Raw genomic sequence first — 27615 nt, forward strand, 5'->3', positions numbered from 1 at the left:
ATCTATATAGACATGCACATGTGATTGTTTTCCCATTCTTTAAATTTTGAGGGTTACTACAATCTTTGAATGTGTTTTAGTATTTTTCCTTGTTCTGTGTGTTTTTTATTTAATTGTCACATGACTCTCCTCAGATGAGTGATGTGCAAGCTGGAGGGGCCACAGTGTTCCCAGACTTTGGAGCAGCAGTCTGGCCTAAGAAGGTAAACCAATCACATAGACCGTACATGTCTACAACATTAAGTGCATCATTTATTAATACAATCTTCCACTATTTTGACACTGCACAAATTTAAAGAGTTGCAGATTGAAAATAGTTATTTGTTATAGAGTTTTTAAATACATTTGTCTTTTTTTTTTTTTTTTGTAATTTGCTGGATACAGTAAATGCAAATGTAAACTATGTGTGTAGAGGGCAGTAGAAATATACATTTAATACTACAGTGATTCTACAGTACAGCTGTTGCTATTTTATAGCTACTGGAAGTAATGCTAAACTAAAATATTTTAAAAGGAAAATCAATATTTTATTGCTACTCGTATGCATCTTTTATCACAGAGGCAACTAAGCACAACTGAGAAATACGTTTTGTTGATCAATATACATTGTTTTGAAGCATTAAAAATACATTACTAACTAATTGCTAAATTTCAGCCCCCTTCAGTTGTACACAACCATCAAAACATTTAAGTTCTCCACTTTAAGATAGCTGCAGGGGGCAAAACCATTGACGCAACTGTGTATATGTGCACAACAGATTAAATATTGAACAGTTGCCACTCTCATGTCTTAATGTTTTCTTTGTTTCACCACATCAACGGCTAATATGCCAAACCCATCTGTAGCATTTATTTAGTCCTTAAGCTTAAATAAAAGTAAGGACCAGTTAAGGGTCATGGTACCCAGAATAACATTGTCACAAGGAATCCTATCTTCCACTGTTTTGAATATTGATTACATTTAAACATTAGGCTCCCTTGGGGGCTAGAATGGGAAATATCATCCACACTGGAGCATTGAACCTCAGCTGTTCTGTTACTAAAAATCAGGGGACCTTCCGATATATTTAGCCATGGTTGACATAATTTTTAATGACTTAATAAGATATTTATGCCAATCATCTATTCATTTTTGTGGTTTTAATGAGTGCGGTTTTGTATTTGTGTTGATATGTAATGCCTAGCCATACCTTCTTATCCTTATTATTTTCATTACTATAATCATTAATCAAAAAAGGCATAACATTCTGCGCTAGGCTGTCTAAAAGATATATCAAAGCAGCTGTGTAACAAGGGGCCAATTGCTAATCCCCAAAGAACGACAACAAACTCAAAAAAGGCACAGCGCTACAATACCAATTGGTTAATAAATTGTATGGCAAAAAACAGGGCAGAAACCAAAAATATACAAAAAATAAATGCAATTTAATATGCAAAATACATCATAAAAACAATAACGCTGGTATAAGCTCAATAGACTGTAACCTCCTGTATATAAGTAATTGTGAAAAATTAGGTCACCCTTTTAGAAAAAAATCAGATCTGTTTGCGCATATACGTGTGGAAACATATATCACATATTTAGATGTCCAAAATCAACATCATGCATGAAGATTTTCCTTATAAGTATTAGCAGCACTAAAATCGCACATATAATGATGGCTGTAAGAAACGATTATAAGATTGATCCGGATTCACAAGACTATTTGATTGTCCCGGAAGGTATAGGGATAGGTGGTTAATCAACCCCGTTAGTACTCACGGTCTCCCTCCTGATTTTTAGTCTTGTGTGGCTCTCCGGTCCCCGCTTGTCCGCTACTCTGTGCTGTGGATATATCCAAGTGAATTCACTTTTGGCCTTTGGAAAAGTCTCACTGCAGAGACGAAACACGTCAGCCAGTTACCCTACAGACCTGAAACATTGTGCGCACTGAGGATACATGCGTGGACTATATCTATAAGGAACTTACCAATTCATACCGAGTTTCTGCCCGGGCAGGCTTTTTTTTGCTCATTTGTTACATCTTGGATATATCCACAGCACAGATTCGCGGACAAGCGAGGATCGGAGAGCCACACAAAACAAAAAAAAAGGGGGGAGACCGTGAGTACTAACGGGGTTGATTAACCACCTATCCCTATACCTTCCGGGACAATCAAATAGGCTTGTGAATCCGGATCAATCTTATAATTGTTTCTTACAGGCATCGTTATATGTGCGATTTTGGTGCTGCTTACACTTATAAGGAGAATCTTCATGCATGATGTTGATTTTGGACATCTAAATATGTGATATATGTTTCCACACCTATATGCGCAAACAGGCCGGATTTTTGTCTAAGACGGTGACATCATTTTTCACAATTACTTATATACAGGCGGTTTCTGCTATTGAGCTCATACCAGCGTTATTGTTTTTATTATGTATTTTGTATATTAAATTGCATTTATTTTTTGTATATTTTTTGTTTCTGCCCTGGTTTTTTGCCATACAGTTTATTAACCAATTAGTATTCTAGCGCTGTGCCTTTTTTGAGTTTATTACTATAATCATACCTCTTGTCATTTTAGGGAACAGCAGTTTTCTGGTACAATCTTTTTAGAAGTGGAGAGGGTGATTACAGGACACGACATGCAGCTTGTCCTGTATTAGTAGGAAGTAAATGGGGTAAGTTAATTTCTGGCTAAGTTTCTAGTCAATATTAGCTTACTCTTTTAAATTTAGTATACTGTACTTTATTTTTACCTTTTAGTTTATGCTTTGTCAAGGTAAGAAATACATACTTCACTCTGTTGATCAGTCTGTCCATGTATAGTCCGGTTACTTTTGTGCATCTTGATATCCATAAAGTGCTTCATAGAGGAGTGTGCAATATAAACCCTCATATAAAGTACTTTAACTTACAGCTCTATGGTTATACATCTATGGTCCTATGACTTATGTTCACCTATGGTCAACACTGTTAAACCTATATTTAAAATAGAGATTTCTTTATTCACACTGAATGCAGAATATCCAAACTCTAACAATAGTTTGCACATGTTGGGCTCATCGAATATTAACAGTTTGTACTAGATTAGTCTACATTAGCCTTTTCTTTCTTTTGCTGGGTTTATCATTTAACATGTGAAATCCACTGTGCTTCAGAATGATTCTCCTTGTACCATTAGCTTGTCCTTAGACCAGGTTAGTAAATTATTATACTTGAGGATATTTGTAATTTAGTTATTTGTTTATATTTTTTATTTTACTAAAACTTTAATTTTAAAGAAATACATCTTTTAAATAAGACAACTGTATTTAATGCAGTTTTGCTTAAGAAAAACAGCCAAAACATTCATGTATCTATGCTGGAAGTGCGGTTTACAGCAGTGCTTTGTGGACACTGGGGTTCTACCACTTTTGATATACAGGTAAAGTCAGTGGAATAATATAGCTGGATTAACGTGTCGGCTATCTTCTGGCTCACTGGTGCTCTCCGTATAGTAGTTACTATCACATTAAAATTGGTACTTCAAAGATCTCCAAGTTAGGGTACCCTTTTATTAATATTTAGTACGAGAGTAAACTTATCAGTGCTTCCCACTGACCCAACCTATTGGGTATAAGCCCAAGAGCTGTTTCACATATTAGTTGTATACTTTTTCAAGCATCGGACGGTTCTTTGATATTCAAGACCTTATATAGTGGGTATTCATAAAAAGACCATAGAGGTGTGCCCATGAGACCTGCCAGCTCCCATTATTTGATAACATACCCTTATAAACAACCACCAAATCCAATAAAAGGAAATTCTAAAAGAATATATATTCTATACCTTTAGAATTGTATGTGATTTTTGTGGGGATTTGTGTGCGTGGATTTTTTTTTTTTTTGTATTTGATAGCAAAGTGCAGAAATGTACAGTCTTATCTGTCCTTAACTATTAAATATAATCTGAAAAATTTGTATAACCCACTTCTGTCACCAAGCCATTCTTGCGAGATTGGTTATCTCGTTTCAGAAAATCTGTAGGACAGTAGCTAATTATAAATTTTTTTGACTTTCAGCAAATGACTACTTCATAACTGATATGTTATGTTTAAATATAGGCATAGGGCAAGCACTCTGTAATCATTTGTAGATGGCCAATCATATTACGCAACACTGTAGAGAGAATATACAGACCTTCACATCAATTCTTGGCTTATTGGAGCTTAGTGTAAACCGGAGCATCCGGAGGTAGCCCCCGCAAACATGGGAGAACATACAAACTCCTCATATAGGGTCCTGGTCAGAATCTAATCCATGACTCCAGTGTCGTGATGCAGCAGTGCTAACCACTGTTGTGCTTTGGTCAGATAAAGACTTCTCTGAATTTTAATTTTGTTTTCTTGACTGCTACATACAGCCTAACTTGTTGTAGGAATAGGGACAATATTTATTTTTATCTCTAGAAACTTGTAAACTTATTCTCTTTCTCTACAGTCTCAAATAAATGGTTCCATGAAAGAGGACAAGAATTCCTAAGGCCTTGTGGATTAACAGAAGTTGACTGACATGCCAGTATTTTGAGTTGAGTTTTTTTTTTATTAGAGCTTTTTACAGTTGTCCTATATTCACCCCTGGTATCCAGTGTGGTGAAACCACCCAAACTAGCCAAAAAAAGAAAAATCAGTAAAGCAGAATTAGTACAAATATATATTTAAAATTAATAAAAAAAAAAATAAAGATTGTGTGTATCGCTAATCATTGTTTTCAGTGCTTTGATTCTAAATTATGAAAACAAGATATATTTATAGTTAATAGCACCACATCTTTAAATCTCCACTGTGATGTTCTGATGTAGACTGGGTTTTATCTATAGTTAAAGATGTAGTTTACTACAGATTTGTGCTCTAGATTTCATATCACTATATCATCACCTGGTAATCTGATGTCAAGAAGAGTTTACATAGTATTACACTTTTTTTTGTGTTCAATATGGTTAGAACATGAAATGTGACTAAAAACAAGATATACAGGTATTTTTTTTTTTGTATTTCATAGTGCCCACAAACACTTTTGCATAATCAATGTAAATTTGGGTGTTTAATTTGCAGCAGTATCTTCATCAGAGATTCTGCACAATTGTCCTCTGTGACCTAGTGAAACCTTCTGTGTTAGGAGAGAAGAGTATAGTGGGTCCTTGTAATGCAGATTTATCAAACTTGTACTAGCAGATATGAATGTTCAAACTTTACATATTATCAGACATTTCTTTGTGCGAAGTAGCTATTCTGGGTAATGTTCTGTTTTTGAAAAAAAATAAAAAATAGCATACTACTTAACAATGTTTAAATGTTTCTTCTTTTTAGTTAACAATTATAAACTTTCCATATAGTTACTGTAGTAATCTACCTCTGCTTTCTCCTTTTGATGAAATAACTTTTTCCTTCATCTGCCATCCATGTCACTTGAATACAAACACTTCAATAGCGTGAAAAGACAGATGGCTCCTGCCAACTTAGCTGAGGGAGAAAAATTAAAGTAATTTCAAATAGACTGTTCATATAATACAAACTATGTTTTTTAAAAAAATAAAAAAAATTGCACACCAATTTAGTACTCTTCTGTTTTGGTTTTCTCATGACATTAAGTTTTTCCTATGCTTTACTTTTCACACACACTTAAAGAACTAGTATCTATGTATTGCTGATATTAATCTAGAAAACATGATTTTTACCAGAACTGTCCTTGTGGTCACTAGGACCCACACACCCAACATATCAGTCCAGGAAATCTATCTTGTTGTAGAATAAGTAAACCTTACGGCTTAGATCAAGGCTTCTAAATAACCCAGGATTCTTCATCAGTCTATTTATTTGTATGCAAAAAATATTAGGAACATAGCATCACTTTGAAAGTGTTCCACACTGAAATAATGTATAATAATCAAATAGTTTAAACTCCAAAACTAAAACTTACATTTAAATTGTAAAAGTAAAATACATTTTTCATTACAAACCAAACTAGGCGTTCCAATGTAGCCGTATTACAAAAAAGAAGGTATTCCTTTCACACTTAAACACAACTGAATTTTCTTGATTGAATCAAATACATATTAAAAAGTTGAGACTACAGTAGTTTCTGTTGCACTATGCTACTCTTCCCTGTACTCTTACAGGGAAGAGTAGCAAAGTGCACAGTTTCACACAGGCTGAGCAACTTTTGATGCATTTCACCATGATCTTCCAATTTGCAAATTGAAAATACCAGCTCAAATATAGGTTGATATATACACAAATCAACCACAACATTAACACCATCTGCCTAATATTGTGTAGATCCCCCTCGTGCTGCCAAAACTGCTCTGACCCATTGAAGCATGGACTCCACGAGATCTTTGAGGGTGTCCTGTGGTATATGGCACCAAGATGTTAGCAGCATATCCTTTAAGTCCTGTAAGTTATGAAGTGAGGCCTCCATGGCTCAGACTCAGTTTTACCAGCATATTCCACAGATGCTTTATCGAATGGAAATCTGCCCTGCTACTCAAACCATACCTGAATAATTTTTGTAGTGTTAGCTTAGAGCATTATCCTACTGAAAGAGGCCACAGCCATCAGGGAATACCATTGCCATGAACTTGAATTTTCAAACACGGGCAATGCTGGGTATTTTAGCTAGTATGTGTGTGTATATGCGGAATTAGTGGCGCTATATAAATACATGATTTTATATATATATATATATATATATATATATATATATATATTTATTATTATTATTATTATTATTATTATTATTATTATTATTATTATTATTGTGAGAGCACAGCATTCACAGGAATCCGACACACACATGCTGAACCATTTAACTGTTTATTAGCAGTTGTCAAAATGTTCCAAAAATCCCCACCACCTACATCTGACTAGACATTTCTTCCCTGTCTGCAAGCCGGATACTTACTGGCATCGGTAGTCCCACCCACACATACAGAGAGTGTTTTTGTCCTCCACCCCAAGCACTGCAAACACATCACAGCAAAGCATAACCAATCACACCCATGTGGAACACCTGTATGTGTGCTAAAAGAGCATCCCAGGGAACCTTTAATCCTGTCTGCAGCCTGTTGCTGCAGACTAGTTGTGTTTTTATCAGTTCCCTTATAGGGGAAATGTGGCAAATATGCCTCATTGCCACATACCCCTCCCCTTAGCATCGCCAGATTTGGTGACGCTGACACTGCGGAGAGTGAATCCCGGCGGGAAAGGGCGTCTGTATTTGTGTGCAGACTCCCTGACCTATGCTCCACTGTGAAATGGTAGGGCTGCAGCGCCAGGAACCACCTATTTACCCGGACATTCACCTCCTTGTTCCTGTGCATCCACTTCAGTGGTGCATGGTCGGTGACCAAGGTGAATTCCCTGCCCAGGAGGTAGTACCCGAGAGCCTCAGTAGCCCATTTGATGGCTTGGCACTCCTGTTCCACCGTGGAGTATGTCTTCTCCCTGGGTAGAAGTTTGTGGCTCAGGTAGAGGATGGGTTTCTCTGTCCCATCGAATCTCTATGACAGCACGGCACCCAAACCTATATTCAATCTCCTGCTGAACTCCGGTGCTTGGAGTATGGGTGCCGAACATGGAGCCACCCGAAGATCCCGCCAGGCCGCCTTCGCTGCTTCCAACCAGTCCAGCTTATCTGGAGAAGCCTTTTTTAGGAGCTCTGTAAGAGAAGCAGCCCTAGTGGCAAAATAGCCATGAACTGGCGATAGTAGCCCACTAGGCCTAAAAAGGTTCTCAGCTGGAATCTTCCACACAGGCTTGGGCCAGTCTCTGACGACCTTAACTTTATCCACTTGGGGTTTGACCTGCCCTTGTCCCACAAAATACCCCAAGTATTTGACCTCACGCATAGCTAATGCGTATGTCAGGTGCCGTCCCGCTGTCTCCCCGGGATATCCGCCTGTGCCCAGTGCGGCTCGTTGCCTAGCAACCAGACGCGGAAGTTCCGGCAGCTTGGCGCGGCCTTCTGCGCATGCGCGGGACGCTACTCATAAGTCTTGGCGGCAGCCAGGAATAGCGCTGCCGCCCACAAAGCATCCTATTGGCCCCTGACACTTTATAAGGCACTTCCTGTTACCTCACCAGTGCCAGAGTATCGGGTCTTCCTGCCGCCAACATTTCTGTGTTACTGCTCCAGCATTTGTTCCTGACTTTTCCTTGTTTGCCTGTGACCTTCTGACCCGGACCGTTTTGACCACCCCTTTTGGATTTCCCCTTGTACTGCGCTACTAGATTGCTACCGACTCAGCTTGCCTCACCATCCCTCCGGATATCCCTGTGTACTTCTATTACCTGAACGTTACCGACCCGGCCTGTCTGACACCCCTACTGTATCTTGCTATTGACTCGTAGAAGTACAGCGACCTGCGTGTCCCTGCAGCGGAGTCCATACCTCCTTGCGGGGGTCCCTGGTGAATACCAGGGGCACGTTAGACTCCACACCTTCTTCAGGGTTGCACCAACAATAGCAGGTACGCAATATAAGTTGTGACAGCATATTTCTCCGGATTGGCGGATAGAGCCGCTTGCCTAAGCAAGGATAATACTGCCTCCACTTTGGGAAGATGTGTCTCCCAGTCCTGGGAGTAGATGACTATATCATCTAGGTATGCAGCTGCATACTCCTGTTGCGGTTTTAGGAGATGATTCATGGCTCTTTGGAAGGCGGCGGGAGCCCCATGTAGCCTAAAAGGCAGAACTTTATACTGGAACAACCAATCCGGGGTTGAAAAGGCTGTCTTAGCCTTTGCAGATGGTGTTAGGGGAATTTGCCAGTAGCCTTTGGTTAGATCTAATGTTGTGAGGTACCGACTGTTGGCTAAGGTTTCCACTAATTCATCAATGCGGGGCATTGGATATGTGTCAAAACGGGAGACTTCGTTTAACTTCCTAAAGTCGTTGCAAAATCGAATACTCCCGTTTGGCTTGGCCACTAGCACAATGGGGCTATTCCAGTTGCTATTGGAATCCTCAATGACATCTAGGACCAATATTTTTCTAACCTCCTGTTTCACAGCTACCCGTCTATCTTCAGCAATGCTGTATGGTCTTACCACCACCCCTGGAGGTGTAACTATGTTGTGTTCTATGAGCGTGGTATGGCCTGGCACCTCAGAAAACACGTAGTTTCCGCCCTGTGGACAGATCGTCCCTCATGGGAACTTTATTTTCCTGCACAACTGTGTTTACCAACGCGGCTTGTGGCTCCTCCCTATCATGCCAACGTTTCAGCAGGTTGACATGATATGTCTGAATAGGTTTTCTCCTGCCTTCCTGCCTGACTTTATAATTAACAGGCCACACAGCCCCAATCACCTCATATGGCCCCTGCCAATGGGTGGAGAGCTTACTCTCTTGTGTGGGTACCAGGACCAGAACTTTGTCACCTGGTTGGAAAGCCCTAACTACAGCTGACTTATCGTAGTTTCTTTTTTGTCTCACTGGTGCCTCATGCATATGTTGTTGTACCAAAGGGGTGATATTTTCCAACCTGTCATACAACTGGGACACAAACTGGATCACATATAAATAACTTATGTTGTGAATTTGTTTAAAGGAAATAGCACGGGGCGCTTATTTATATAAATTGGCAATGCACTTATTTTTAATATTGTGTATATTTTGAGATAGGAAATGTTAGTCGCGGCGACCGCGGGCACCGACGCGACTCTCTGAGTGCTCTTCCGGGCGTCCCGGGACGTCACTTCCTGCAACTTCATCCCGGTTGCCTGGGCAACAACCGGGACGCTGGGGAGCTCCTGGCGCTGCGCCCGGCCGGCTGTCAATCAGCCGGTGCGTGCGCACAGGGAATTACAGAGCCAGCCGTCCAAGGCTGGGTTCAGTCAACCAATCAAGGCTGATTAGGGCAGCACGGTGGCTAAGTGGTTAGCACTTCTGCCTCACAGCGCTGGGGTCATGAGTTCAATTCCCGACCATGGCCTTATCTGTGTGGAGTTTGTATGTTCTCCCCGTGTTTGCGTGGGTTTCCTCCGGGTGCTCCGGTTTCCTCCCACACTCCAAAAACATACTAGTAGGTTAATTGGCTGCTATCAAAATTGACCCAAGTCTGTCTCTCTCTGTCTGTCTGTGTGTGTGTGTGTTAGGGAATTTAGACTGTAAGCTCCAATGGGGCAGGGACTGATGTGAGTGAGTTCTCTGTACAGCGCTGCGGAATCAGTGGCGCTATATAAATAGATGATGATGATAGGGAATCAAGTTACCGCTGGCACTCTGCCTATTTCCGTTGGCTGCTGGCTCTGCATATTTATCATTCTGCAGCTGAGGACACATTCTGGACTGTGTCCTGATTGGCCATCTGCGAACATTAAATAGGGTAATAGCACATCTCAGTCTCATTTTTCCTGCACCCCTACCTTCCTCACCATATGCTTGAGTGTCCTATTAAAACGCTCCACTAACCCGTCAGTCTGCAGGTGATATACTGATGTGTGTAACGTTTCTACTTGGCATAGCTCTTTCATTAGACGGGACATAAAGGGAGTACCCTGATCAGTCAAGATTTTTGGGGATACCCAACCTGCTATTGTACTGGACTTTATATTGCGCAAAGGTATAGCCTCGGGATACCTGGTGGCATAGTCCACTATTACCAATACATACTGATGGCCTTGGGCCGACTTCTCTGATGGGCCTACCAAATCCATACCCATACGCTCAAACGGGGTCTGCACAACAGTGATGGGGACCAGCGAGGCCCGATAGTCTGGCTTTCGGACATGTTCTCTGACATACTGGACACGTTCGGCAAAACCTTTTTATTGCCTCATACACTCCTGGCCAATAGAACCAGAGTAATATCCGCTCCCGTGTCTTATCTTCCCCCAAGTGCCCCCCACACAGATGTGTATGTGCAGCTTTGAGAACAAGTGATGTATGGATTTGTGGTACTAACAAGTGCTCTACAGTTTTACCGTGTACATTAGCAACTCTATACAACAGATCATTCTTTACCATATAATAGGCAATACCTTCTGCAGGCTTGTTAGCCTACCCCATTAATCTCAACTACATTCTTATAGACATTAGCTAAGGCAACATCTTCAAGTTGGTCTCAGCCAAAGTCTCTTAGTGGGAACAAGTTAGACAATCCTGCCCAGTCTGAGTCCTCATTGGGAGGCAAAGCACCTTCACCCAAGGTCTCGCCAATGAACGATGTCGGGATCCAGTTCTGCATCTGCACTTGTGCAGCTCTCCTTTGTCTATGCACTATCCTCTTAGGAGGTGTATTTTCCTGAATTGTCTGGTTCAGGTTTCATATTAGATCCTGGTGCTTTCCATTTTCTGTTCCCTCAAGCTCCTCCATCAAGGCTGGACTTTCGGCCGGTGCTTCAATTGCCGACGTGTCCGGCTGGATTCGCTCCTGGAGGATCTGCTTGAACAGCAGTAAGTCTCTGCCCAGGATTAAAGGGTATGGCAGTTTTGGGGCAACGGCCGCTATCACTGTTACTGTCAGTCCATTCACAGTAACAGGCAAAAGAGTCCTGTCATGGACACAGAGTACCTTCACTTTGGGCAGATTATGCGTCAGTTTTTCTGGTAATATGGAGTTGGAAACCAAGGACAGTTCACTACCTGAATCTACCAGAGCCAGCACCAGATGGTGATTAACAAACACAGTCACGCGGAACAAGCAGGACTTCCCAGTAACCGGACTCATTGTACAGCAGCTCGGATAGGTTGGTTGTGTGTGCTCTAGTGAACAATCCATAGGCTCTACTAACGTTGGGAACCAAGCCCTCAAGTATCCAGGCTCTTTGCACTCGAATTCAGGTTTGGCTGCCTTTTTTTCAAGCAATCTCTCATCACCAATATATGGTCCACTGTTCCATATGCCAGGTTTTGACCGAGGCACAAACTTTGGAGCGGGCAACGGAGGTTTGGGCATATGCTGCAAGGCGCTGTATCTCTCCACTACAGCAGCCAATTCCTCATACGACTGAGGATCCACCTGCAGTTCCTACCTTTGGTGCCCTCTGTCCATAGCCCGGGTACAATGGCCAATGGCCATTATTTCGATCATTCTGCCTGCAGTGTTCTTTTCTGGCTGCAACCAATTCTTTAGTGTTCTACCAAGTTCAAGGTGAGCCTGAACCTGTAAATCTTTGGAGAGTCTCCAGTCATGATATCGTTGGGCCTCCCCTGCTCTGGTGACTCCAACCCTCACTAAGATGGCGGTTTTCAGCTGCTGACAATCGCCAGCCTGGTCCTCATCTATGTCTAAATAGGTTCGCTGTGCTTCTCCTGAAAGATAGGGAGCCAGGTATTAGGACCAAGACACAGGTGGCCACTTGGCTCAGATGGCAGGAGGCTCAAAGGCTATTAGATAAGCCTCTACGTCATCATCAGTAGTAAATTTCTGTAGCGCGGCGGTAGCTGGAGCCTAACTGCCCCATCTCCCCTGAGCGATCCCACGGAGAAGTCGGGTATTTTCCTCCTACACTGCTCCCACATTCAATAGGGTTCTTAAAATATCTTCCATTCCCACAGGAGTTTGTGCTGGGAAATGAAACCTAGCTTCTCTCAGCATTCAGGTAAACAACAAAAGTTTCTGGACCACACCCAATTCACCACTAAGTGACCCACAAGGTGTGGCACTACAATTGCCAGAAAAATAAATTTGTTTTTATTTGTTTTGTTTTTTCAGCTGACATGTGTTTTAAAAACCTTCACTGGTAAAAAGCAAACAAACCAGAGGAAAAAAAAATATATTTTTTTTGGACCACACCCAACTCACAATTTGGACCTTTAAGAAGTGTGGCACTAAAATGACCGTCAGTGTTTAACCTTTGCTTTCTTTTGCAACCAAACCAGCTGCTAATCAGTTCCCAGTATAAAGGTTTGTCTCTTCACATCAATACATTTGAAACAAAGCATTACAACTGTTTGAGGTATTATAGTGGTTTTTAACAGACTCCACTCTCCACCCTTGCGTCTCGAGACAGGGAGGACAGCAGTGTCTTATCTGTCCTACAGATCCCACGATGACACCACATGTGAGAAGTACAACATTTACAGGAATCCGACACAGGTATGCTGAACCATTTAACTGTTTATTAGCAGTTGTCAAGATGGCAAACAGTTCCAATGCTGATTCAGCAGTTATATTCAGAAACGGTGCACAAAAATCCCCACCACCTGCATCTGGCTAGACATTTCTTCCCTGTCTGCAAGCCAGCCACTTACTGGCATCGATGGCCCCACCCACACATACAGAGTGTTTTTGTCCTCCACCCCAAGCACTACAAACACATCACAGCAAAGCATAACCAATCACACCCATGTGGAACAGCTGTGTGTGTGTGCTAAAAGAGGATCCCAGGGAACCTTTAACTCTGCCTGCAGCCTAGCTATGTTATCAGTTCCCTTATAGGGGGACTATGGCAAATAAATAAATATATATATATATATATATATATATATATATATATATATATATATATATATATATATATATATATATATATATAGTAGTTTTCAATAATTTTTGGGTCCCTGAATATCTACATGCTTGCTATTATAAAAACTGCACATATAAGTTAATACGTGCTTGTTTTTGCTTCAGCTTATATGTTATGGTCCTTTAGTAACAGCTAGCTGAAGTACCGGACGTTGCCCGTGTTTGAGTCTTCAAGTTATTATGTTAACAATGAGTTGGATGTAAGTGTCAACATTTTAAAATTAATTAGCAACTTAGAAACTCTTCCAACACATCCATTAGTTGGCTGCCCAGTATCGTTTTTGTTTTTATATTAAATGTTATGTGAGGTCTGACCTGGACCCGAAACCTCCTAAAACCTGGCCAGGATCCAACTGGACCACCTTGCATTGGTTTCATCCCAATCGGAACAGGGTTGTCCGAATGCATGACCGGACAGTCAATCAATCCAAATCCATCTAGTGGAAGGCCCAGAACAGGCTCCCCAGGTCAAAGTTCTGGCCAACGTACACCAACGGGAGGTCTGACAAGGACCTTAATCCCCTAATATGTCTTCTGCGATCCAATGTTAAAAGTCTTTTGAAATTTTTGTCCAAATCCAATCATTGGAAGGCTCAGAACAGGCTCCACGGGTCAAATTTCTGGCCAGTGTACACCAACGGAAGGTCTGACAAGGTGCCTCAAACCCTAATATCTGCCCGGGATCCAACTGGACCATCTCATGTTGGTTTCATCCAAATCGGTGCAGGGGTGTGGAAGGTATTCACTTACAAACAAATCAACAAGCTTCTGCTTTTATCTATAGATAGATGTAATATCCAGTAACATATTAATACAGTATATAAATATCAGAGTTATAGTTCGGAAGTGAGATAACCACTGCATAATACCTGTTTTAATTCAGAATAATCAAGGAACTTATGAAGAATATAACATATAGCAATTGCTTTCTTTTATGGTGGGAGGGATCTCTATTATATTCCCACAGATTTTTTTAACCTGCATAAGACAAAGGTGTAATCATGTTTCTAGATTAATATTGGATTTGTAAAGGTGCCAGTATATAAGATGTCAAAAGATCATATTTTCTATGGTTTGTCTATGTATAAGTGGTTTCTTTAAGGTATAACCTATTAACGATCTAATTGATTTGATGCTCCTTGACGCCCATGTGTTAAAAGGATATTTTGTTAGTTCATTTTGAAATTCCTTATTCAAGAAAGTAAGATGTAATGTATGATTATTATTTATATTATGCTTATGTCGAATAGTTTGCCAAGTAGGCATTAATATTGGGTTATCAAGTATCTGCAGGTATCATTCTGTTTATTGAGAAGAGATTTGATTCTAATTGGATACAAATTATTTTTCTAGTTAAGTATTTGCATTATTTTGATCATAAAGTCAGTCAGCATATGAAGGCTTCATAATTATATCTAATATGATCTAATAATAATCTCGATTAAGCTTAACCATCCCAAACACAACTGAAGGTGTTGCAATCTTCTTTTTTTTTTTACTTTTTATTTTAGAATAATCGAAAAAGAAAAAAGGGAACAACATTATCGATGTCATTTTAATATTTTGAACTTAAATGAAAGGAAGGTTGGTGGGGAAAGAGGGAGAAGGACATAGTGATAAATAAAGTATGGTTATCAGGAAGGATGTGTTGCAATCTTTTAAGATAATTTATTAAAGTTATATATTATGTCTACATTATACAGTATACATATATATATATAACTTATGTGAATATTGTGGTAGTTTTTAAATCAGGGTATCTTGTTATGAATTTTTGTACTCCAGGGTTTTTACTAACCTTAGTAAGTGACTTTGCCACATATTTTAGACTACCAGTGGTAGAACAATTGTCTAACTATAATGGATAATCTGAAAATGCAGTTAGTTTAAGAGAGGAGAGAGTGCACCTCTGGACATGGTAACAGCGTTCTCCCAAGGCTATTAATTAAAAATCTAGTGGAAGGGTTGGTATGCAAATATTTTTTCATTTTGTGAATGTTATTCAGGAAGAATCCAGCACATATTGTATACGATATTGATTGGGCAGGAGTAAACAAACAGCAGTTATCATATCCAGGAAAATAGATACCCACTTAAATAAAAATATGGTCAATAACAAACAGAAAGAGGACTAAAGGGGACTGAAAATCATAAGTGGAGTATAGCTATAACAGGTCATACTTTATTTGAAATCATCAGAGTAGAAAGACAAGGTGGTGGAGTGGCTCTTTACATAAAAAAAAATAAAACATCAAAGCTATTTTAGTTCAAGATATTGGATATTAGAGACCCATTTTGTAATCCCAGAAGCAAAGGGAAACTGTACTTCTTGCTCCAGAGATTTACAGACCACTAGAACAGAAAAAGGAATTGTACAGACTTCTATTGGAAGACCTAGCCACAATGGCAATAAAAGGAGAGGTGGTGGTTATGGGGAATTTTAACCTGACTGATGTAGGGTCATCCCAAGTTCCTTCCCTCAAGCAATTGGTGAGGAAGCTCACTTGTAATAAAGCCATTCTCGATTTAATATTTACACATGATACTGTTACCATTTATATGTATGGCTTTCAGTTATCTTCAATCCGTGTGGTTTAGTATTAAGATAAAGAAAACACATCAAACAAAATAAAGGTGTTACATATTAGGAGGCTGACTCTGTAGAGGTGAGAAATTATGTAAGTAAATGTTTGTCAGAGTGAAGGCATTTGAAAGGGACACAGGAGCAAACAGACATTCGTGTCAGGCAGGTTAGAAAATCCCCAAGCAAAGGGAATATAAGCTGAATCGATATGAAGATAAGATAAAGTATTATCTTGTTAAGCTAAAATTGGCTAACAAATCAGATGTTTAAAAGCTCAGGCTGAGGAGAAAATGTCTGTCTGTAAATAAATGGGGACAAAAGCCTTTTTTCAAATATATAAATGAAAAAAAGAAAGCAAAAAGGAGGAATAATAAAACTAAAATCAGAGGAAAAAAGTTTTGTGCAGGGAGTCAAGGGTATAGCAGACTAGATAAGTTTCTGTTCAGTATGTACCGTAAAAGAAGGAAATAGAATCACTTAATTTGCAGGAATATTGATGCAAAGATAGTAAGTGTGTTTATTTACAGGGGAGAAAATCCTGAAAACTATCAAAATTGAAAGTAGACAAGTTAATGGGCCAGATGCAATACATCCAATAATACTAAAAGGCATTAAAGGTTTGCTGATTATGTCCATAACTAAATTATTCCATCAGTCACTATGTACAGGCTTCACCTCAGAGGGCTGGAAAAGATCAAATCTAGTCTGTTCTCACAAAAATGGAAGTAGACATGAGGCTGGCAACTACAAGTCAGTGTGCCTGACATCAGGAGTAGGGAAATTAATGTAAGCTAAAGAAATAATATCTGAAATTCAGCAATTTACATGGTTTTGCTGGGGAAGATCATATTAAACAAAGCTTATTGATATTTCTGACTGTGCGACTAATGTAACAGATCAAGGTGGAGCAGTCGGGCAGTGGCATTTCTTAGTTGCATTGCAACCTGCCACCAATGAGCAGATACATTTTACATTGTTTGTATCAATGCACCCACACATTATCTCTGAATTTCCTATACTCACATCCAGAGGTGGGGAAAGGGGTTCACATGGCATTTAATTGTGCCCTGGACAGGTCCTATCATCAAGAGCATTTGGGCCTGACTTCCTCCATTAGGATAGCAATGATCCTCTTAGCTGAAAGATGTATGGAGGGAATGTAACTGGAATAGGGAGAATATACTACTTCTCTTACCCCATTTCTATGTAATTGCTTAATTCCATTTTGTATAACCATAGCAGCCTTGCCACTGAGACAGTGGGCCTGATTCATTAAGGAAAGTAAGGCAAAAAATGAGCGAGTTTTCTCCTGGACAAAACCATGTTACAATGCAAGGAGTGCAAATTAGTTTATTTTGCACATAAGTTAAATACTGGCTGTTTTTTTCTTGTAGCACACAAATGCTTGATAGCTTTATTATTACACTGCAATTTAAAGTTGATCTAGGACAGTGTTGGCTAACCTGTGACAATCCAGGTGTTGTGAAACTACAAGTCCCAGCATGTTTTGCCAAATTCTAGCAGTTTATTGCTGGAAGGCTATGCTGGGATTTGTAGTTTCACAACACCTGGAGTGTCACAGGTTAGCCAACACTGATCTAGGACATACCATTTTCCAACTATAAATCTGTCTCCACATTTTAAATTTGAATCCCCTTATAATGCAACTTGGTTTTGTTATCACCATGTGGGTCTGGGTTGTTCATGAAGCCTTCATAAAGTATTCTCTTATCAAGAGGAAATGTTTGGAGGAAACGAGAGAGATGTAAGCAGATATGGTTTAACTGGAATGTAATTAGGACCAAGGGCTTATTTAACATGTGAAGAGACTAAATTAGAACTCTGTGCTAGCCTTTCTAGTAAAACTAAGAAAACTTTGAATCTTAAGCATCCATTTGGCTCAGGATATAGGAGTAGATAGACTTTGTTTGCTTACTACTTTTTTTTGGCTTAAATTAGCCCATTTTGTGGCCAACTCTGCATCAGACCTAACGTGTTTTGCATCAGGACCCTAAAAGAGTTATTAGAAACCAGCCTGATTAGTATTAATCAAACCTTTATATATTTTATGAAACTCTGTATACCAATAAAGACCATGGAAGGCACTTACTAAAATATGGTTTACTATGCGATTTTCAACATGCCCTAAGATTGATTGATATTTGTAAACACAAAATGCAGAATGTGCCAACCTGCAGTTGGCATCACATAGCATCCAATGTGTCGTAATTTACAAAACAAACAGCATAGTAAAACCAACTGTTAAATTAAAAAAAAACTCAGGCAGCATGCTCACCCCCTAGAATCCATAGCCAGTCTTCGTTGATTTCCAGTAAAACAGACAATGAGCATAGGATTACTCTGCTACAGTGGAAACCAACAACATACTAGACAAGCTTGCCAGTTCTTACTGTAATAGGGAATCCAGCAACAAAAGGTCTTCATCTCATCTTGTAAACCAGCCCCAGCCAGGTCGGTGCAGAGCTGGAGTCTAGACAGGGAGGCCGCAAAAGAACAGCTTTTGTATCCTCACTCAGAGACTACCAGTCACATGCAGAATAGTGGTGGGGCTCTTCCTGAGACCTCTGAGAGGTAGGGTAATGAAGAAGATAAGGACCCCTAGAGTGGCAACTTGCCATTTCAGTGATCCTAGTATGATAGTAAACGGTCTATAAGACTGTCCATTATGCAAACATAATAGGAAAAAGCAAATTAAGACCATTTTCAAAGAATGTTTTAAACTTTATTTTAATTTTAGGGGGGGTGGAACATTTCACAGAGAGATTTGAATAGTCAAATCACAAAGTACATAGATATTAATGTTGACATGACTTCCACAAAACATAGTTTACAGTTTGTTATGCAAATCTAACAATAATATATAGAGAATGTACATTGTGTAGAAGAAGATACCTCTCGATGATTTGTATTCAGCATAGAAATGTAACAGTGGGGAATAAATAGGAAAATGTATCTGTTTCTCCAAGAAGTATGATGAGACAAAGTGTATGTTTGCGCACGCCGGGGGAGCAAAGGGATCGGTTGGTTGAAATCGGTTATTTTGATTATCAGGATGCACTCTATAAATATGCATTATTATAAATCCAACTAATAATATATAAAAACCTCTTTTTATTAAAATTAATATTTCTAAAACCGAAAGTTGAAATAAAAATCTGAAACCAAATCTGCACAAGTGTATTTTTAATGTTTTAGTGCATATCAGAAGCATCTGCAATCTTACAGTCAGTTACTTTGCCTGTATCCGTGCACCACATTAGATTAACAGATTCAATCTGCTGTATACTTCCTGTTAACACACACGGACACACACACACACACATATATATATATATATATATATATATATATATATATATATATATATATATATATATATATATATATATATATATATATATTTATGATGTCCGTTGGCAGTGTTGTGCGGGTCCGATTTTTAATGTTTAGCAGTTTTTCTATATTACCAAATTATTTGGTAGATAGACTAAAAATGCTATTTAGATAATAAGTGTCACGGTTTGGTAAACTGGATTCTTAGATATGCCCAACTTGGCACTACTCATAGCAATGCACAGAGTCTAACTAATGGATGGTTTTCACCAGGGACCACCGCAAGGTGGCTTGGACTTAGCTGCGTCCGTCCGCAGGTCGCGGCCCTTACCAGGAGTGTCAGGCAAGACCCTTTAGGGGAGTAAGTAGAATCATCATCACCATTTATTTATATAGCGCCACTAATTCCGCAGCGCTGTACAGAGAATTCATTCACATCAGTCGAATAAGGTGCTGCAGGAAGGCTGGAACACAAGGCCTGTAGCCAGCGGCACAGTAGAGACAGGTGGAGCTTGAGCTCTTTAGCCAGCGGCACAGCAGAGATAGGTGCAGCGTGAGTAGTTCAGCCAGCGGCACAGCGGAGACAGTTGCAGCGTTTGTAGTTCAGCCAGCGGCACAGCGAAGACAGGTAGGCGCTGAAGATCCAAAGTAGAACACACAGGAGACAAGACTAAGGGGTATATTTACTAAGCTGCGGGTTTGAAAAAGTGGGGATGTTGCCTATAGCAACCAATCAGATTCCAGCTTTCATTTCTTTAGTACCTTCTACAAAATGATAGCTAGAATCTGATTGGTTGCTATAGGCAACATCCCCACTTTTTCAAACCCGCAGCTTAGTAAATCTAGCCCAAAGTGTGTGTATGCGCACGCCGGGGGAGCTAAGGGATTGGTTGAAATCGGTTATTTTGAAAATCAGGATCCACTCTATAAACTGTATTGTTATTATAAATCCAACTAACGCTATATAAAAAAATCTTTTTATTAAAATTAATATTTCTAAAACCGAAAGTTGAAATAAAAATCTGAAACCAAATCTGCACATGTGTATTTTTACTGTTTTAGTGCATATCCGAAGCATCTGCAATCTTACAGTCAGTTACTTTGCCTGTATCCGTGCACCACATTAGATTAACAGATTCAATCTGCTGTATACTTCCTGTTAACACACAAGGACACACACACATATATATATATATATATATATATATATATATATATATATATATATGTATATAATTATGATGTCCGTTGGCAGTGTTGTGCGGGTCCGATTTTTAATGTGTAGCAGTTTTTCTACTATTTATACGAACGCCGTTAAGAGGGCTGATTATAATTTCTTTTCTCCTGATGAAGTCTGCTATTGCAGACGAAACGCGTTGAGAGTATTTGCTGTGCTGTTGCTGTTCTTAACTAGTAGCAGATATTAAGCCTCTCTGGACAGGACCACCTTTCAACAAGACATGTAAGTGGCTACCTTTTTTAATAAAGTGTATTTTTGAGATATCACATCGTTGGTCCTCTGTTTATTTTTGTCATTTGAGGACTTTTTGCCTTCTGCTTGGGCAATGAAAAGAATGTGACCTGACCGTGCTGTTTATGGAACATTATTACAGATAAGCGGAAAAGTTTTTATTTCTGGTACGCATACACCCGTACAAATGTGGATTGGGTGACCCATAATTTATGCTGAGGGGTCTGTTATTTAGTATACCCTTGTTCTATGCTGTGAAGTATCCATGTTTGATACACATACACCCTTATAACTGCACTTGGGTGATTACATTATGGTCTCTGGTTTCCTTATCACTGGTGCTAAAGTCCCACTGTGGATTTGTGTATGATTCCATTTATATTATTGTACTACACTATTGTGCGCCTCCTCCTCTTCTCTACATATATATATATATATATATATATTAGTGGCAAAAGCCCGCTACTGCAGAAGCACACGCGAACAACTTTTTCCTTTTTATGGTGCTTTATTGTCAGGATGGTAAATGTTTTGACACCGTATACTTGCACAGCAATCATGGAGACCCTAGACACTAGCTATACATAGTCCAGCTCTCTCTCAGGACCAGCCAGCTCACCCAACGTTGGTCTCCCTGCACAAATGATATAAACAAGCTTTTATACCTGATACTCCTCCCCCAGCCTTGATGGACAGGTGACACACCCACCTTCTCTTTAAAAGGAAACGCCCATCACTGGCTCTGTAATTCAAACAGACACACCCTGTCTGTTTGCTGAGAGGAAGGATTTCAAGTCATGTAAGTTAAACCAAATTTAAACTATTGCTTTTCATACATAGGTCTTTACATTCAATCTAGGTGCATTACTGCACAAATGTTTTACTCTACTTCCCTGCTTTCTCTGCATATTGCCAGCTAAATGCCTCCTTTTGTTACATATCCCTCCCCCTAGCGTCTTCAAGTAGGGGGACGCAGACTTCGCGAAGAAGCGCATATTTTCGTGACAACGCATCTGCATTTTTGTGTAGAATCTCGGGTCTATGTTCTACTGAGAACTTGAAAGGTTGCAGTGCCAAGAACCAGAGGGTTACCTTGGCATTTACCTCCTGGTTGTTCTGCATCCATCTCAATGGTGCATGGTCTGTTATTAAGGTGAACTCTCTGCCTAGGAAATAATAGCGCAGAGCTTCTGTAGCCCATTTTATGGTGAGACATTCTTTCTCCACAGTGGCATATTTTTGTTCCCTTGGAAGCAACTTACGGCTTAGGTACAGGACAGGATTTTCTACTCCATTCTTCTCCTGTGACAGGACTGCACCTAAGCCAACACCAGAAGCATCAGTTTGGAGGAAGAACCTCCGGGTAAAATCCGGTGCTTGTAGAACTGGGGAGGAACAAAGAGCTAACCGAAGATCAGACAAGGTGGTTTCTGCAGAGTCAGACCAGTTTATTCTATCTGGACAACTTTTTTTTAACATGTCCGTAAGTGGAGCAGCTCTAGTGGCGAAATGGCTTACAAACCGCCTGTAGTAACCTACTAAGCCTAAAAAGGTTCTTAACTGTGACTTTTTCTCTGGTCTTGCCCAATTTTTAAATGCCTCCACTTTGTCTAGCTGGGGTTTGACATGCCCTCAACCAACAACGTACCCCAAATATTTGGCTTCTCTCATGGCTCTGGCACATTTCTCTGGGTTAGCTGTTATCCATGCTGACCTTAATGAAGCTAAGACCGCCTCAACTTTGGCTAAATGTGATCCCCAGTCTGGGGTATAAATCACTATATCGTCCAGGTAAGCGGCTGCATAAGCTGTGTGAGGTCGTAGCAATTTATTCATGGCCCTTTGGAAGGTGGCAGGTGCCCCATGCAATCCAAAGGGTAGGACTATATATTGATAGAGACCATCAGGGGTGGAAAATGCAGTTTTTGGCTTGGCCGTGGAAGTCAGGGGAACTTGCCAATAACCCTTTGTTAGATCAAGGGTTGTCAAATAATTGCTACCAGCAAGATTTTCCACTAGTTCATCCACACGTGGCATTGGATAGGCATCAAACTGCGACATACTGTTTAGGCGCCTAAAGTCATTGCAGAACCTAATTGTCCCATTGGGTTTCGGGACAAGCACAATGGGACTATTCCACTCACTAGTGGACTTTTCAATCACATCTAACTGGAGCATCTTCTCGACCTCCTTTCTCACGTCCACTCGTCTGGCTTTGGGAATACGATACGGCTTCTGCTTTACAATGACTCCTGGCGCAGTGACAATGTCGTGTTCGATTAAGGTAGTGCACCCAGGAATGGAAGAGAAGACACCCCTGTTCCGGCGAATCATTTCTTCAGTCTGTTGTCTCTGCTGAATGGACAAAGCTGGCTCTATGGGCACTTCAGACTTTTCAATGGCAGTACTCACTACCTGAGGAGAGGTTTCCTCATCATGCCAAGGTTTAAGGAGGTTAACATGGTATATTTGCTCCTCCCTTCTCCTACCTAACTGGCGGACTCTGTAATTGACAGGACCGACAGCCTCTAGAACTTCATATGGACCCTGCCAATGGGCGAAAAGTTTGCTTTCCTGGGTGGGAACCAGGACTAGGACCTTGTCCCCAGGCTTAAGAGATCGAACAACAGCACTTTTATCATAACTTTTTCTCTGTCGTTCCTGAGCCTCTTTTACATGTTGCTGCACAATGGGCCCTACCTTTCATACATTTGGGACACAAATTACCAGATTTGGCTCCCTGGGACCTTGCTGCTCCCACCCTTCTTTTAACATATCCAAGATACCCCTGGACTGTCTCCCAAACAATAATTCAAAGGGACTAAACCCTGTTGAAGCTTGAGGTACCTCACGGATGGCAAACATCAAATAGGAAAATAAGAGTGTCCCAATCATTTTTTCTCTTGATCCACTGCTTTCCTGAACATGTGCTTTAATGTGCGGTTAAAGCGTTCCACCAAGCCATCTGTTTGTGGATGGTATACAGAGGTGTGAAGCGCCTGAACCCCTAGCAACTGGCACATGTCCTTCATCAGTTTAGACATGAGTGGAGTACCCTGATCTGTGAGAATTTCTTTGGGTATTCCCAAGTGTGTAAACATCAATACAAGTTCTCTAGCTATGGTGCTGGACTTTATGTTTCGTAGGGGAATTGCCTCTGGATACCTGGTTGCATAGTCAAGCACCACTAGTTTATATTGGTGCCATAGCTATCCGTTCAAAGGGAACTTGTAGTATTGGTATTGGAATGAGAGGTGCCCTGTACATGGGTTTGGGACAGGTTCTCTGACAAATGGGACAGGACCGGCAATACTTTTTCACTGCCATGTGTACCCCGGGCCAGTAAAACCTAAGCAGAACTCGTTCCCGTGTTTTATCCTCCCCTAGGTGTCCCCCACAGACATGTGTGTGTGCTGCTTTTAAAGCTAGGGTTACATGGACCTGAGGAACCATTAATTGTTCTACTTTTTCCCCCTGCACATTAGCAACTCTATACAGGAAATTTTTTTTAACAATAAGATATGGTATACCTTCTGCAGGCTGGGTGGCTTTCGCTACCCCATTTACCTCAGTCACACTTTTAAAGGCATGTTCCAAAGTGGCATCATTAAGTTGATCTCGAGCACAGTCCTGCAGAGGAAACAAAATTGGTATTGCGGACCAGTTCGTATCCTCACTGACAGGCGGGGTGGGCTCATCTGCGACATCACCGGCCAATGCTAGTTTAGACTGTCCATGTTTCCCCGCAGGTGGATGCTTTTGTGGAACTCCTGCTGTGGCTCCCAGGATGGCATTCCGGTTTGGCGGTTCCCAAAGATCGATGTCCAGATGTTGTGGATCTTTAGGCGGTTCATTTAAGACCGGGCTTCCGACCGTTGCATCAGTTGCCGGCATGTCCGGCCGGATCCGCTCACCGAGGACAACATTAAACAGTGGGAAGTCTCGCCCCAAAATGAGTGCATATGGGAGTTTAGGTGCTATAGCAGCTACCACCATACCAGTTTTGTCTTTGAGTGTGACTGGTAGTATTGTTCTTTCATACTCCTCTGTCGTGCCATGTACGCAAAGAACCTTCACCTTGGGCAACCAAGAAGTTATGGTTGCGGGTAAGGCAGAGCTGGAAACCAATGAGAGTTCACACCCCGAGTCAACCAAGGCCAGAACAAGGTTTTGGTTGATTAGCACAGTCACCCGGAACAAACAAGGACTTCCTGATGTGGGACTCATGGTAAAACAGCTTGGAAAAGCAGGCCCAATATGTGCCACGGAACAGTCCATGGGTTCCGGTAGTTTAGGACACTCTGCCTTAAAGTGGCCTAGCTCACCACATTCAAAACACTTCAGATTAGACAGCTTTGCACCTGGCCCTCTGTCCGTATCAGTTTTACCATTGGGCCCTGTAGCAAGGATTGTCAAACCTGGCTTTTGGCGTGGCAGCGGCTTTGGCACAAATGCAGGTTCTTTAGTCATTTGCTGTAGTGCACACCCAGCGTTGGTCTCCCTGCACAAATGATATAAACAAGCTTTTATACCTGATACTCCCCCGCCAGCCTTAGCTTGATGGACAGGTGACACACCCACCTTCTCTTTAAAAGGAAATGCCTATCACTGGCTCTCTAATTCAAACAGACACACCCTGTCTGTTTGCTGAGAGGAAGGATTTCAAGTCATGTAAGTTAAACCAAATTTAAACTATTGCTTTTCATACATAGGTCTTTACATTCAATCTAGGTGCATTACTGCACAAATGTTTTACTCTACTTCCCTGCTTTCTCTGCATATTGCCAGCTAAATGCCTCCTTTTGTTACAATATATATATATATATATTATGATGTCCGTTAGCAGTGTTGCGCGGGTCCGATTTTTAAAGTGTAGCAGTTTTTATATATTAGCAAATTATTTGTTAGATAGACCAAAAATGCTATTTAGATAATAAGTGTCATGGTTTGGTAAACTGGATTCTTAGATCTGCCCAACTTGGCACTACTCATAGCAATGCACAGAGTCTAACTAATGGATGGCTTTCACCAGGGACCACCGCAAGGTGGTTTTGACTTAGCTGCGTCCGTCCGCAGGTTGCGGCCCTTACCAGGAGTGTCAGACGAGACCCTTTAGGGGAGTAAGTAGAATAGGAAGAATAAGATGCTGCAGGGAGGCTGGAACACAAGGCCTGTAGCCAATGGGACAATGGAGTTAGATGGAGTGTAATCTCTTTAGCCAGCAGCACAATGAAGATAGATTAAGTGTGAGTTCTTTAGCCAGCGGCACAGTAGAGACAGGTGGAGCTTGAGCTCTTTAGCCAGCGGCACAGTGAAGACAGATAAAGTGTGAGTAATTCAACCAGCAACACAGCAGAGACAGGTGCAGCGTGAGTAGTTCAGCCAGCGGCAGAGCGGAGACCGTTGCAGCATAAGTAGTTCAGCCAGCGGCACAGCGGAAGAAGGTGCAGCGTGAGTAGTTCAGCCAGCGGCACAGCGAAGACAGGTAGGCGCTGAAGATCCAAAGTAGAACACACAGAGGACAAGACTAAGTCTAACCAGGCAGGTAACTCGATCAACAGGCACTGAGAAGAAGGGGGAAGTGCCTTTTAAAGTTTGGAGCCAGACTGATTAGCCAATAGAGAACATGCAGAGGACATAAAGAATAGAGTCCGTGCGTGCATGAACCAGAGTCAGGATGCCAGCAGCTGAAGCGTAAATCAGTGAGGAACAGGTGAGTGTGTCGGTCTTCGGTTATGGAAGCCGAACGACCGTCATGGGACAATAAGATTTCTAGCTTTGTCGTGTTGTCAGAAGGTTTCCTTCCAGCATCCAAACAAGTGTTTACAACCCAAAAATTATGTTTTCAATATATGTCGCATTGTGGTCTAATAGATTTCTTTTTCAATACTAAAGTTTACAAACAGGTCGTCTGAAATTGAGTCCCAACAGAAAAAGTGGGGAAAATCTGCAGGGGAGTTTGCAGAGTGGAAATGAAGTTGAAAAACTCATTCTCTTTGTGCAAACCTAGTGTTACCTGGGTCAGATTATGTGGCTAGGGAAGAGCATGATTGCTTGGATACAATTTTCATGGAAGATTGCACTATATGGACAGAAATATTCGGATGCTTGACCATTACATCAACAGGTATTGTAAGGACATTGTTTTCAAATACATATACTTTAATATGGCGTTGGTCCCCCTTTAGCAGTGATAACAGCTTCCACTCTTCTTGGAAGGCTTTCCACAAGATGTTAGTCTTTCTGTGGGAATTTGTGCCCATTCATTCTGTAGAGCATTTATGAGATCAGGCACTGATGTTGGATGAGAAGGCCTGGTTCACAATCTCCATTCCAGTTCATCCCAAAGGTATTCAATGGGGTTGAGGTCAGGGCTCTGTACAGGCCAGTTAAGTTCTTCCACACCGAACTCAATCCATGTCTTTGTAGTCCTTGTTGTGTTCACTGGGACAAAGTCATGTTGAAATAGAAAAGGGCCTTGCCCAAACTGTTACCACAAACTTGGAAGCATAGCATGGTCCAAAATGACTTGTTATGCAGAAGCATTAAGATTGTCCTTCACTGAAAATAAGGGGCCTAGCCAAAACCCTGATAAACAGCCCCATACCATTTTCTCTCCTCTACCAATCTTCACATTTGGCATAATGCAGTCAGGCACATAACGTTCTCCCGTCATCGGCCAAACCCAGACTCGCCCATCTA

At 40.9% G+C, this 27615-nt stretch overlaps 1 protein-coding gene across 7 annotated transcripts in view; it reads left to right on the forward strand.

Moving 5' to 3' along the window:
• Window positions 1-27615, forward strand: part of P4HA2 (prolyl 4-hydroxylase subunit alpha 2) — a 317788-nt gene that overhangs the window by 208686 nt on the left and 81487 nt on the right. For 5 of the 7 annotated variants that reach the window (XM_075209736.1, XM_075209732.1, XM_075209730.1 and 2 more), the window contains 3 exons: window positions 135-203; window positions 2572-2668; window positions 4469-4729. The exons of 1 other annotated variant lie outside the window; for it this stretch is intronic. In XM_075209736.1, the coding sequence (XP_075065837.1) occupies window positions 135-203; window positions 2572-2668; window positions 4469-4539 (237 nt within the window). In that variant the 3' untranslated portion in view covers window positions 4540-4729. One more of the 7 variants, XM_075209734.1, reaches the window with a different exon arrangement.

This window comes from Mixophyes fleayi, chromosome 4 (genome assembly GCF_038048845.1).
Source record: "Mixophyes fleayi isolate aMixFle1 chromosome 4, aMixFle1.hap1, whole genome shotgun sequence".
Lineage (NCBI taxonomy): Eukaryota > Metazoa > Chordata > Amphibia > Anura > Limnodynastidae > Mixophyes > Mixophyes fleayi.